Source organism: Archocentrus centrarchus, chromosome 13 (genome assembly GCF_007364275.1).
Source record: "Archocentrus centrarchus isolate MPI-CPG fArcCen1 chromosome 13, fArcCen1, whole genome shotgun sequence".
NCBI classification, from domain to species: Eukaryota; Metazoa; Chordata; class Actinopteri; order Cichliformes; family Cichlidae; genus Archocentrus; species Archocentrus centrarchus.
Window position 1 is genome coordinate 6,378,179 of NC_044358.1, and position 14,788 is coordinate 6,392,966.

The 14,788-nt window shown below is 40.6% G+C and overlaps 1 protein-coding gene across 1 annotated transcript in view; it reads left to right on the forward strand.

Annotated features, from left to right (window-relative positions):
* The window catches only part of LOC115791147 (nesprin-2), a 52,542-nt gene extending 38,917 nt beyond the window's left edge, over positions 1-13,625 (forward strand). The window contains exons 10-13 of the mRNA XM_030745273.1: positions 3,202-3,432; positions 9,880-10,026; positions 10,514-10,569; positions 13,310-13,625. Coding sequence (XP_030601133.1) covers positions 3,202-3,432; positions 9,880-10,026; positions 10,514-10,569; positions 13,310-13,511 — 636 coding nt within the window. The 3' untranslated portion in view covers positions 13,512-13,625. The remainder of the gene's footprint in view (positions 1-3,201; positions 3,433-9,879; positions 10,027-10,513; positions 10,570-13,309) is intronic.
* Positions 13,626-14,788: the final 1,163 nt, after the last annotated feature.

The following is a 14,788-nucleotide window of genomic DNA, read 5'->3' on the forward strand; positions in this document are numbered from 1 at the left end:
AGGGTTCTATGCTAGGACCAATTCTATTTACATTATACTTGCTTCTCTTAGGCATTATTACTAGAAGGCATAGCATACATTTTCATTGCTGTGCAGATGATACCCAGATTTATCTATCCATGAAGCTACATGACACACAACAATTAAACTGCAGGAATGTCTTAAAGACAAAGACCTGTATGACCTCTAATTTCCTGCTTCTACATTCAGATAAAAGTAAAGTTATTGTGCTTGGCGCTTCAAATCTTAGAAACATGGTGTCTAACCAGATATTTACTCTGGATCGCAGGGACTAGAAAGAGAGCATGTTTCTTCCATATTGACTTCTCTTCATTGGCTCCCTGTTAAATCAAGAATAGAATTTAAAATTCTTCTTTTCACATACAAGGTCTTAAATAATCAGGCCCCATCTTATCTCAAAGACCTCATAGTACCATATCACCCCAGTAGAGCATTTTGCTCTCAGACTTGTGGTTCCTACAGTAGGATACTGAAGAGCAGACTGGGAGGCAGAGCCTTCAGCTTTCAGGCCCCTCTTCTGTGGAACCAGATTTGGATTCAAGAGATAGACACCCTCTCTATTAAGATTATGCTTAAAACTTTATTTTTTGATCACGCTTATAGTCAGGGCTGGATCAGGTGACCCTGAACAGGTCTAGGCTGCCGGGGGTTTCCCATGATGCACTGAGTGTCCCTTCTTCATTCACCTCTTTTCACTCACTCTTTTTTTTTTTTATATAGCGGCGTTATTAATTATTAGTTATTACTAATCTCTGGCTCTCTTCCACAGCGTGTCTTTTGTCTTGTCACCCTCCCCTCACCCCCAACCGGTGACTGTAGATAACTGCCCCTTCATGAGCCTGGTTCTGCTGGAGGTTTCTTCCTGTTAAGTTGTTTGGTTTTTTTTCCCATCCCAGTGTCGCCAAGTGCTTGCTCACAGGGGGTCTTCTGATTGTTGCAATTTTCTTTTTGTTATTGTAGGGTCTTTACCCTACAATGTAAAGTGCCTTGAGGTGACTGTTGTTGAGATCTGGCACTATATAAATACAATTTAATTGAATAATATCATGACCAAGACTGTCATAATTAAATGAATAAAAATGGTCCTTGAACTGAACCCTGGAGCAACTTTTGTTCTATTAAGAAGCTGTGATTCCTTCTGTCTGCACACACTGAGATCTGTCTGAAATAATTCTGAAACCATCCAACAGTGCTTCTTGTTTTTCTTTTTGACTCCCTTGCATGGTCACGTCTTTGCTTTAAGATTATTTGTTCTGTCAGACACCTTAGCTGGATCAATAACAAGGGTTGTGCAGTGGTGCATAATGTTTATTGAATGGATAAAATTTATTACTTTTAAGGCTCTTAAAATATGTCACCCCTTGGTCATTTTAGCTGCTGAAATGGCTACAAAACCCCTATCTTTCCTTCCAGCACCACAGCTTCCACCAAACTGTCTCCAGCATACCAGGGTGATATAACCTTGAAAAAAGTAGACAAAAAACTTAAGTAAGAACTAAATTCTGCTTTCTTATAAAGACTGGCTCAAAGTCTTTGTTGTGTTTGTCCTCCTAATTTTGCTGTTTACTCTGTCCTCCTGGTTGTTCTGCTCTGACCCAGATGCTGCATGGCCCAGAGGCCTGTCTGTCTGCCTCTGTCTCTCACACTCACACAGTCATTGATGTTCAGACACAGCAGCTCTCTAAAAATGTTCTCCATCACTGGGTGTCGGCTGTATGAGCTGGTTACAGCAGTTCACCTCCTCTTCTGCTGATTTATTGATGACGCCTGCAGAATGTGGCACCACTACGTGTTGTCAGGTTTCTTTTTTTAGCTTTATTGTGGTGAGATGCAGTAGTGTCTGGAAAAAATACCAGCCCCTGTATGAGAGGCAGAGGAGGACGAAAGAGGGGGGGGGATAAGATGGGAGGGGATGAATCAGGAGGGAAACCAAGGCAAGGACAGATATTGTCAGAAAGTCTGAAGTAATTTGAGTATCTTCCTCTGACAGCCTGTAGCTTCCTCATTTGTGTGTCTTTCTGTCTGTTTCAAAGAGAAACACAAACTCTGTTGCACTGTCAGTGAACCCCAAAGCCCAAAAGGAAAGAAACAAGCAGAGAGACACGTAGAACTGAATTAGCATCTGATTACAGCTGCAGGATCACCACAAAGACATCAAAGTTTGTGTCATCTCTCTCTGCTTTGTATTTATTTTTTTCTTTTTAAACCCCAACCTTATTTACTGGGCTGGCGAAGGCGTGATGTCAGCACGCCGTCCCCATAGGCTTGACTCTGCTCGGCACCACCTGCCTGGAGGACTCAGTGTGGTTGTACTTCATTAAATCTGCGACCGTGTGACCTCGTCTCTGGGTGCTCGCACGTCGCATGAATTCTGAGTGCTGCTCAAAAGACGTGCCTGCAGAGGTTTGGGTGTGTGTCCACTATACCCACCGCCACCACTTCTCTCCATAAAGGGAGAGAATTTGAGCTAGTTTTCAGCTTTGGTGACTTGGGGGAAAAAATCAGCATGAGTCAAAAGGACTCTTTCTTCATTAACTACAGTACTTCAATTTTACAAGACTGATCATTTTTGCATTGTTTCATAAATGATCAATTTTTAGGCTGTAGTTTAGGACACATTAATGATACATGTTGTGATCGTCCTCTGCAAAATTTAATGAAAACCTTCACAAAGTAGCAGCATTTTTATGATTATGTTTACAATACTGAGAAGTTTCCTCACACAGTCCAAACACATGCAGTTACTGGGGTTCGGTTAATTGGTGATTCTAAGTTGCCCACAGGTGTGAATGGTTGTCTGTCTCTCTGTATTAGCCCTGCAACAGCTGGGATACCCCCCCCCCCCCCCCCAACCTTAATACAGGAGCACTGAACAATCCATTTCTGCAGCCCACCCAAACCTTTCCCAAATCATTTCCCCTTCTTTGCTTTTTATTATTAATTTATTTTTATGGTCTGACAGTTTGCTTGTGGATTGAGTTTCCAGTAACAGCTTTACTTTTGTTTTTGTTTTCTTTTTAAAAGCATAAAGTTAATGTCGTTGAAATGAATGCTGGTGAATGAACCTGGGTTTGATTTGGAAAATGAACCTTCAAACCATGCCTGAAATGTCCTTGTGTATAAATTTTAAACTTTTTTTTTTTCTTTTTTTCTTTTTTTTTAAATGAACTTGGTCTGCAGGAATGGCTTGACTGCGCTCAGCTGGGCTGCTTCTTGCCAGTTGCAGAGAGACAGGAAGAAGCTCTGGTCTGCAGGGACCAGTGGAAGACCTCGACTCCTGACCGACAAGATGACAAGATGGTTGACTTCGATGGAAGCCGCGTGCAAGCGTGGCTGAGAGTCCAAAGCACCACTTTGCCAGAGAGGAGCACTTCCTGTTCAAAAGCAGTGCAGACTGATGGGGAGCTCAAGGTACTTTTTTTTTTTTCTCCTCTTAACGAAACACTTCTAAACTAAACATCACACACAAAAATTAACCATCACATTTAATCCTGTAGAACCAAATCCATAGTTATACTTGCTTTATGGTGCAAGTGTAACTGCAAAAATAAAACAGAAGCACTTCCCGTTTCAGTGAAATTCTCTTTATAGTTTATTCTTTGAGCATCTTGGAAAATATCATTTGTAAACAGCTGACATTGCTGCTTTTATGGTCCTCAGAAATCTTAAGTGATTAGAAGCTAGCAGAAGGCTGGAGTTCATGAGTGGAGCTGTGCATTCAGAACTGTTTGATTTGCCACCTATATACCTCCAAAATGAAGCTGCTGCCAGCAAGGTCGGCCCTTCATTTTGAGTGTATCTGTTTGTGAGAGAGTGAAGAAGAATGTCTGCAGAGGCAGGTCAGGAGGTTTACACACAGATGATATTCATGTGATGCCATGTGCTAAATGTTAATGCTCAACTCCAGGAAAATGGGTTCAGTTTAAAAAAACAAAACAACAAAATAAAAGAAAAAAAAAAGTCAGTTTGGTTCAATTCCAGATGTTCATCAATGACGACATGAAAGACTGAAAAGGAGACAGTGTGTCAGGCTTCAGCTCCAAGCACAACCATCATTACTGCTGATATAATCTTAACACCTCACAAATGCATGTTGTCTACTAAAAAAAAAAAAAAAAAAAAAAAAAAAAAAATTTTAATTAAAAAAAAAAAAATTGATTGTTATTGAATTGATTCCCTTGAGGTTGTACACAGTATGAGACTCAATTTGCAATTTCTCCTTCAATAAAATAACATTGTTATCCTTCTCCGCACTTTTCAGTCTTTAACTCCTTCTGCATGCTTTGTGTTACAGAAACTGTTCTGATATCAGAATGTTCAGCTTTTTCATGGAGAATTATGCTATTATTTTTTTTTTTGTAACTTTCAGATTTTTTTTAAATGTTTAACTTTTTATAAATTTTATATTTGCCAGATGAATGGAGAAAGTTTGAAATCCTCTTCAATCCCACCCTACTTTGACAGTTAACTAGTTCAGCATACTTTGAGCTAGAGAAGAATTTTGAACTTCAAACACGTCCCAAGAACTTGAACTATTCAGGTATTTTTTTTTCCCTTCTTTCAGCTCTTTTTACTCCCACAAATTTTGGTGTACCCACATAATTTAGACTTCAAATTGTAACTATGGTTGCGCTCTTTAAGATAATTCTAAATTTCAAAACTGCCAGCAGTACCCTCCACATCTGACATTCACTCCAATGTTAACCTTTCTCCTCTCTCTGGAGCAAAAACCAAAACAGAGGCTTTTTTTCTTTTTTCTTTTTTTTTTTTAAAGTGGCATTTCTCTGTCAGTTTCAGTGGTGTGGACATATAAAACACATGTCCTGCTCCTGTTTGTCACCGGGACCTACAGTTTTTGTGTGGCAACATGTTGTTTATGGGTAGGTCAGCAGGATTTCCTTCTGTATTTCATTCTCTTTAGAGGGAAAGAAACAGCTAAAAGCAGCTTGTTTCTGATTGGTGGATTTAAATTCAGATGCATGAGGCAGGTGGTTCAAATATAGGCAGTTAGTGCCAATGTTAATTTTTATTTATTTTTTTCCTGCAGTCAAGCTTGTTTAGCAGTTTTGCCTTTTATTTATTTTGTCTTTCAGCTGCTTAAGCTAATTCCGCAAATTAAGTTTCAGCTACTTTAAGCATTTTTAGGCATTGCTGCTCAAATCTTTCAGCATTTACATTATAATGTAATACAATAAATATGACAATAAAAAGACAATAAAAATATACAGTGATCCCTCACCTATTGTGGAGGTTACGTTCCAGAGACCACCTGCGATATATGACAATCCGCGAAGTAGCGACGTTATATTTTTCATTATTTATATATATTTTAAGGCTTTATAAACCCTTCCCACACTGCTGTAAACCTTTTCCACTTTTACTACAACTTGAATGATGAAGATGATGAATGATAGCTGTGCAGTACTGATGTGATGAAGGTGGTGCAGTATCTTCGCCCTTAGCATTAGATCTATTTCCACTAAAGGCATAGGTGTAACTTATCTCTTCGTCTGAGTGATGAACATAGTTATGGGGTGTTACAGAAATACCTGTGTACTGCAAAATCACACAAAATATAGAGAAAACTCCGCGAAACATCCACCCATCCATCCATTCTCTCCCGCTTATCCGGGACTGGGTCGCGGGGGCAGGAGCCTAAGCAAAGAAGCCCAGGTTTCCCTCTCCCCAGCCACCTCCTCCAGCTCATCCGGAGGCACCCCAAGGCGTTCCCAGGCCAGCCGAGAGATATAATCCCTCCAGCGTGTCCTGGGTCTACCACGGGGCCTCCTCCCAGTGGCGGCCAGGAAGCATCCAAATCAGATGCCCGAGCCACCTCAACTGGCTCCTTTCGATGTGGAGGAGCAGCGGCTCTACTCTGAGCCCCTCCCGGATGGCCGCACTCCTCACCTTATCTCTAAGGGAGAGGCCAGCCACCCTTCGAAGGAAACTCATTTCTGCCCCTTGTATTCACGATCTTATTCTTTCGGTCACTACCCAAAGCTCGTGACCATAGGTGAGGGTAGGAACGTAGATCGACCGGTAAATCAAGAGCTTCACTTTTACACTAAGCTCCCTCTTCACCACGACAGACCGGTGCAGCGTCTGCATCACTGCAGAAGCAGCCCCGATCCGCCTGTCGATCTCCCGTTCCCTTCTCCCATCACTCGTGAACAAGACCCCGAGATACTTGAACTCCTTCATTTGGGGCAAGAACTCGTTCCTGAGCCAGAGAGGGCACTCCACCCTTTTCCGGCTGAGGACCATGGCCTCAGACTTAGAGGTGCTGATTCTCATGCCAGCCGCTTCACACTCGGCTGCGAACCGTTCCACTGCGAGCTGGAGGCCACCCCCTGATGAAGCCAACAGGACCGCATCATCTGCAAAGAGCAGAGATGAGATTCTGAGGCCATCAAGGAAGAAACCTTCTGCCACCTGGCTAAGCCTAGAAATTCTGTCCATAAAAATTATGAACAGAATTGATGACAAAGGGCACCCCTGACGGAGTCCAACACCCACTCGAATATCCTTGAGAGGATAAAGAGTTGGTCCGCGAAACAGAATTATTATTTTTTTTTTTTTTTTTTTAGAAGATCTGCGATACAGTGAAGCTGCAATAAGTGAACCATGGTATGGGGAGGGTCCACTGTATTGTCATCCTCCTAAAATAGTGTTATGAAAAAGTTTTTCAGAAAACACAAGAAACTAAGTAAAATATTGAATTTTGACGATTTAAGCCAAAATAAAGATGCAATAAAATGCAAATTAATTATTTAAAAATCATACAATCTGATTTTCTGGATTTATTTTATTTTTTTAGATTCTGTCTCACAGTTGAAGTGTCCCTACGATTAAAAAATTACAGACCACTCCATTCTTTGTAGGTGGGAAAACTTGCAAAAATCACCAGTATATCAAATACTTATTTTCTCCATTGTATATGCAACGAAAGCCTGGAATATCCACTAATGACCAACTGGCAGCTGCAGAGCGAGCAAATCCTTTTATTTTCAAAGTTAGTGATAATCAATGTCTACCCCAGTGTTTGTCAGGTGCGAACAACCTGGGAGAAAAGCCATGCGGAACAAATGTTGAACCCTGGATTAATTCTCACGGCGGAACAAGGAAACTTTAGCAGGTTGGCACAGTGACCAGTGAAACTCTCCACCGACACCGTCTGCTGGGCACACCCCGTTCTCACAGCCTGTGTTTTGCATGGGGTGACCAGAAAAAGATTTCATCTGGCAAAGAGGGGCTTGACGGAGTAAGTTTGAGAACCAGTCTACCCCATCTCTGAGGAAAACTAAACCTAGGGGAAATGGTAAATGGACTAGCTCTTATATAGTGCTTTTCTACTCAGTATGAGCACGCAAAGCGCTATTACAACATGTTTACATTCACCCATGCACTCCCATTCATACAAGCACTTCCATGTTTGCTAAGCGCTTTTTAATTAACTATCATTCACACACATTCATACTCCGACGGGACGGTCGGAGAGCAACTTGGGGTTAAGTATCTTGCCCAAGGATACATTGGCATGTAGCCTGGAGTAGCCAGGAATCGAACCGCTGACCTTCTGATCAGTAGGTGACCTGCTCTACCTACTGAGCTACAGCCACCATGTCAATGGAAAAGCTGGCCTTTCTGTTTCATTTAAGTTTGTTATGGTCAACATATAGAGGTTTGTTCTGCAACATTTTAATGAAAACCTTCACCACAAAGTGGCAGCATTTTTACCAGAAAATTTGTGTATTTATCCACCTGAACCACAGTAACCTGAATTCTGTGCATATTTTGAGCCAACAGCCCGAACAATGATAGGATTCTCACATTGGAGTCATCAGGGCAGACTGGATGCCATCTTGTGGTTTAAAGTGGTATTACACAAAAGTGCAGCTCTAGTTCAACTTTAGTTGATATCTGTGAAGCACAATACATGGATGTCTTTAAAGTAACACCATAGCTGTTTTTGATAGCTTTAGGAAGTTTTCAGTTCTTTTTAAATAAAAGTTTTTACAACTTGCCTTTTAGTTTAACCTGTGAGGGAAATGTCAGACCCGCAGCTTTAAACAGTCTATGTTCTCTTGGACTGCCAAAAGTGAGAGTGAGCAGATTTGATAATTGTAAGCAAGAGAAGCTTCGTTGATCTCTCTGATTTAGTTACACAATTTATTTTGCACAGCTCCAAACAGCTGCTGCACTAATGAGTCTGTCCTCAATCACACACGCAAATCTAATTCTGCTCTTACAAATCTGTCCTGTGTGCTCACAGATGTCGAGTTGCAGCCTGAGTTTTGAGTGCACAGATTTGTTTAGTGCTCACTCTGTTCTTTATTTTGTACTTCCACACTGTTTTTCTTGAGATGGTAGGCAGGTCCCCAAAGTGTGAGTGAAGAAGCACGTGTGTGTCTACACAAGGTCATTAATACAGGTTTTGTACACTCACACACCCACAGAGTCTATATTTTCAGTTAAAGTTCCAGCTAACACAACAGGAGTTCCATGAGCCTTTATTCATCCTTCTTTGTAAAGATAGATTCCTGAATATCTGTCCCCCCCCCCCCCCCCCCCCCCCCCCTCTCCAGCTTCATGTTTCTCTCTCCATTTAGACTTTATTGGCCTCAGCCTTCATTTTCTCCCCCTCACTCTCATTACTGGGGAAAAGCATCTATTTATTCTCCTCTTCCCCCGTCCCGTCTGCCGCTCCTCGGGCCGCCGAATGAATCCATAAAGTCTTGATTTATGCATCGTCTGACTGCACTTTAACTGTCACCATAAAAACGGAGAAGCACACAGACTTCCTCCTTTCCTTCCTCCCTCTTCAGTTTCTCCTTCCCCTCGTCTTCCTCAGTCTGACTTACAGCCAGTCCAGATAACTGTGCATGCACAGGAAATCTATAAAGATGAGAGAGGAAAGAAAGTTGGTAGATTAGTTTTTAGGGGTCAATTCAGATGACAAAGTGTTATTGTATTCGATTTCTTTATGTACTTGAATTTGAATTATGCAAATTTGATTGAACGTGTTTCTGCATTGGGACTTTCTAATGGAGGTTCATTACAGGCAAAACTATTGAGCCAGTGCAAAACAAATTGGAGGAGAAATTCGTCTACAAGTCCAGATTTGAGAGCAGTGACGGAGAGAATTAGAAAGTTTGGTCGAAGTTTCGTAGCAGCTGCAAACTTAACTGAAAACATCTACAGAGAACTGGGTGACGTTTCTTAATACAGCATATAGACTGTATATAAAGGATGGATGTGGACATTAGTGTGTGTGTGTGTGTGTGTGTGTTCTCTAACAAAAAAAATTCATACCCTGTATAGCTGTTATGAAGTTTTTTTTTTTGTATCCATCTCTAAATATGTATGTTTCTGCTATAAAGTTGTAACATGGGAGTCTATGGGGCCTGACTCACTGCTGAAGCCTCAAGTGGACATTAGAGGAACTGCAGTTTTGGGCACTCCCACATTAGTTTAATGAATAGAATAGAAAGCTTTTCTTGTTATCAAACATGGAGTATGACAAAGCTGTAGCAGATGCCAGAGTTCAGCGCCTTTCCTTATAAAACTTAAACAAGAAAATAAGAAAAATACTGTAAAACCAGTACGTATATGCATATCAAACAACACAAGGACTTACAGGGGAATAAATAAATATAACAAGTATACATAATATACAATTAATGCTTAAATCCCCAATGTTGCTGTATGACATGAATGCAAACTAATCTGAAAGCACAAGAAGGCAGTATCCATGTCTGAGCTGTTCATCTTTAAACAGTTTGTGAAACTGGTCAGATAATAAACTGATAAAATCAGGATTTTTGTGTCATATTTTGGTCCCATGTTCATGTGTTGCAGTGTTACATGGATGGAAACCGTGTTGACACATCCATCAACAGCCAGCACTGGCATGATGACACGCAGCTTTCTCCTTCACTGTCACATGACCTGAAATTAAAGGCCTCCTCTGATTGGACAAGGAACCATTACCAGTCAAAAGCACAGGTTGGTTGGTTGTCTTGATTTTGAATAGAAAAACAAGGTAAATCAGAGGTGTGCTTTGTGTCTTTGGTGGGACACGCTGCACACAGAACAATAAATAAACTGTAGTGTTTTTTTTTTCTTTTTTTTTTTTTTTTAAAGAAACCAAACTTTGATCCACGTGTTAGTCAGTGTTTCTCGTCTTGTCCTGTCATTTTAAATTGCTTCTGTACTTCTCTTTTAATTTCAGTTTGTATATTTTTCTGACCATAAAATCTGACTTCCTTTTTGAATTTACTTGTCTGTCAAAGCATTTTCTAAATTTTGTTTTTAAAAAAGTTCAATATAAATAAAGTTGTTGTCATTAAAGTAGCAGTAAGAACTATTTGTTGTTGTTAGTGCCTCGAGGAGAAAATAAGTCTGCGCATGTGTGGGTAGATCATTTTAAATAAATGGTTATGAGCTGTTGGCTGACGCCGGGGTAGATTAACAGACGCTCGCTGTTTTTCAGGAGGAACAGGAGCTGCACTGCTGTAAAGAACCTGAGCGTCTAGTGTCCGAACAAAGGTGAGGAAACACAGAAACTCTCAGAAACGAACTCGGCAGAAAAAGACAGAGTGACTTTAATTTGCACGATGTTTCTATCTGCATCGATCTTTTTCATTACATAAGGTAAATGTCCTCATTTCCTGTCAAAAGTGTCCTGTTCCAATCATTGATACATAACCTGCCAGATGTGTTGTGTTGTGGGGCTGGTTTCAAGCGATAATAAAACCATACAGGAGTAGGATAATTATTGTTTTTAGAGGCTTGGAGTCATAAAATAGGGTAAATACTTCATCATTTAACAAGCAGATAACTGAGGATTAAAATCATAAAATCATGAGTTAGAAAGCAGGTCACACAAATAACTCTCCTCTAGATTTCTTATTTGGTTGAATCTTAGTATTTGTATTTAACCTCATTAATATTTAGCTTTGGGATAAAGGAGGTATATCTCATGAAACATGACTGGATGACAGAATAATTAAAATAATATTTGATAGGAGAAGGGCTAAATCTAAGGAATTCTAACTCTGGGAAGTGATTCTTGGATTTATTTACATAAATTTTGATGTCATGCACACACCGTATCATCACTGCCGAAATGTGATTGAGCTTTTTTCCACATGTGTGAAGAAGTTTGACTAATAAAGTCAACGTGTTTAAATAAAGCTCAGGTTTCAGATTCCTACAACTTTTCAGGCGCAGCATAAACTAATTGGCCAATCAGATGACAGGAGGCTTTTAGGGTGGAGGGCATTCAAGCAGGAGGAGGTAAACTGGCTTATTTCAGTCAGTATAACATGAAGTACTCTTCTGAACTGTGACTTATGCAAAGCTGCTCTGGTAGTTCCAAGAATAAAAATAAGGAGCTAGAAATGATCATCTCTATTTAGTGGAATTATTGTTTCTATTTGAGCGATTCATTTAATCATTGTGCTTTGCAGACTGTTTGTTTTCCATCAGTTAGTAAAAAATGAATTCTTGATGGTGCCGCAGCCTCAGAGTCACTGAAAAGAACAGAATGCTCGCTGAGACCAGATGAAGTCGGCGCTGTCGGCTCAGAAGGCTTCTCTGAGTGCTCGTGTTTCTCCTCCAACTCCAAAAACATGCATGTACGGCTGGTGATTGAGGCGTCACAGTGTGAATGGGTGAATATGGCTTGTACTTTAAAGCAATTTGAGCGGCCAGTAAGACTAGAAAACTGTTATATAAATACAGTCAGTTTCCATTTCCACAGCCAGGACTTTAAGACTACTTGCCTGTCTACTCAAACTTCAGATGCCCAAAGCAAACTTCTTAAAATGTTTGAATTATTTAAGATTTCATATCTTATTTATTGATTTAGTGCCTCAATTATATTTTCTGCAGGTTTTATTTAAAAGGAGTTTTTCCAGGGCAGCTTATGCTGAAGATAAACAACCGCTTATTCTCGGCTAAAATCAAATAACTGTCTTCATAGAAAATATTTCACAGCAACCATTTTATTATGAAAACGATAAACATGTGACCAGTAACATTATATTTACCAACGTTTAAAGTGGCTGCTGTGAAATGCATCTCTTACTGCTGTCATCCAGGTAAAGTTCACCTGGCTCCAAATCTGTTGTAATTGAAAGATAAAACATTAAAAAAAAAAAAAAAAAGATTAATTAAGAGGACGTTAATGTTCAGTGACAGGTATGTTTAGAGGTGTTGAGAACTGCTTTAATTCTTCATGGCACGGATTCAACAAGGTGCTGGAAACATGCCACACAGATTTTTGGTCCATATCAACGTGATGGCATCACACAGTGGCTGCAGATTTGTTGGTTGCATTAATGATGCAAGTCTCTGAGCAGGCCACAGTGAACTCATTATGTTCAAGAAGCCAGTTTGAGATGATTTGAGTTTGTGACATGGTGGAAGCAGCCATCAGAAGCTCGTACACTGTGAGCACAAAGGGATGGACCTGGTAAGGTACTCGGGTGAGCTGTGGTGTTTAGATTATGCTCAGTTGTTACTGAGGAGCCCAAAGTGTGCCAAGTAAATATCCCCCACATCATCACACCACCAACAACCTGAGCTGTTGATACAAGGCAGGGTGTATCTGTGCTTTTCTGTAGTTTAAGCCAAATTCTGACCCAACCATCTGAATGTCTCTCAGCAGAAATTGAGATTCAGCAGGTCAGGCAGAATTTTCCAGTCTTCTGTTGTCCAGTTTTGGTCAGTCTGTGTCACTGTAGCCTCAGTTTTTTGTTTTTAGCTGACAGGAGTGGCATCCGGTGTGATCTTCTGCAGTTCCTCTGCATCAAGGTTGGACATGTTGTGCATTCAGACATGCTTTTCTGCATACCTTTGTTGCAACAAAGGGTTATTTGACTTACTGTTGCATTCCTATCAGCTAAAAGAGTTCTGACAAGGCATTTTCACCCAGAGAACTGCTCTAAGTCCAGACACTTCCTTTTTTCAGACCATTCCCTGTAAACCCGAGAGATGGTTCTGATACTCGTTTGAACTTCAGATTGTCTCGACTATGTTTGCATGCCTAAATCCACTGAATTGCTGCCATGTGATTGGTTAACGAGCAGAGGACTAGGTGCACCTAATGAAGTAGCCAATGAGCGCAAGCTGGTTGCACAGAAACAGGAGCCACCAAATACTGACTAACTTTAGTTGATGGCAGATGCGTCATTAATATCTGTGGTTTTCTTGAAGTTATGCTGAGCTCCTGTAAACACTGGGCAGATAAACCAAACACTAACACCTCCACTTTGTCCTCCAGTGTTCACCACGTGACCTCCAGCAGCAACAGGGCCTCCTATTTGCTTTCCCCCGCCCTCATCTACCTCCTCCTGGCTGCAGCACTGGCTCTGCTGGCCTATCTGACCTGGGCCATTCTGGAGCCACCATGCCATCGCAGCAACAGGATGTCCCGTACCTTCCACCTGACACTGAGATATGTCAACGGACCCCCGCCTACCTAAATGCCATCTGGAGACTCATGGTCAAAACACATTCCTCAGGCTCTTCAGAACTGTGGCTTGCAACACGTGAACATTTTAAACAGCAATAACTTTAAACAATAGAGACCAGACAAATCTGCTAATTAAACAGGTCTTCTGCTAGAAGACAGAAAAAGTCAGTTCAGTTTGAACTGCATGATTACTCATGCGTGATACACATGAGTAATGTTCTGTCTGGTACATGGATGTCTTGGAAATCTTCTCACTCTGAAGTCTGACTTGCAATGCACTTATTATATAAAAACTTTAATATAGAAGAGATTTATACTTTAGAGATTTACTAGTGATGTGTCCTCAAACTGTGCTAATGTTAAACCTTTAAGAAATGCAGCTAACAAACTGATGTTATTCCCCTCACTAAATGCCTGTGTATAAACAATCATATGTAATATTTTGACTGCCATGTATATCAAAAGTTTGTATCATTTTATGTCATCAGTGTCTGTGACAGCACTCATATTAATAATTCATTAGGCTCTTTTGAACCATGTTGCATGTTTTACAGAGAAAATGCTTTATTGCTTAAGTGAACCTCAGCATTTATGTCCAAGCTTATATGACCAAAAGTAGTGCTGGCATTTTTCTAAACCACTTCGGTCTTTAGAGGTCCTCCTTTTCTAAAACCCTTTTTGTTGTTTGTTGTTGTTGTTGTTGTTTTTATATCTCTTAAAATTACCCGAATGTGAAGAAACCACTGAAGTTTAAATGGGCTGTACTCTTGTCTAATCAGACTTTAAACCAGAAGCAGGTGCAGCGAGTTAGACATCCCAACAATATTCAGGCTAGTTTGACTTGGTTAGAAGTCGTCTTTCAAAATAAATAAAATTATGACTGTGCAAAAAAAGAAGCTAATGCTGGTTGGGATTGACAACAACATTCAAATTTTATGGGCAAAATGCTGCCACCTTGTGCTGAAAGTTTTCATTAAAGTTTGCAGTTTACAAAAAGTACCTTTCTTTTCTATACCTTTCTCAGAGTGTAGAGGCTTGAAATGTGGTGTGGAGAGCTCTCCTTTGGCCCTGCTTGCACCCGACATTAACAAGCATCTTGCCTGGTTGTGGCTCCAAGTACAGAGCTATTCTCAAGAGTCCCCAAAACCTGATTTCTCAGACCATTTTTTTCAAGGTGGTCTGGGCCACACTGAAGGCTCACTTACACAGCTCTGCTACTCTACTGAGCTTTTTTTTTTTTTTTGGGGGGGGGGTGCAAACAGGACCCATGCAGGACTCTGGCATCTG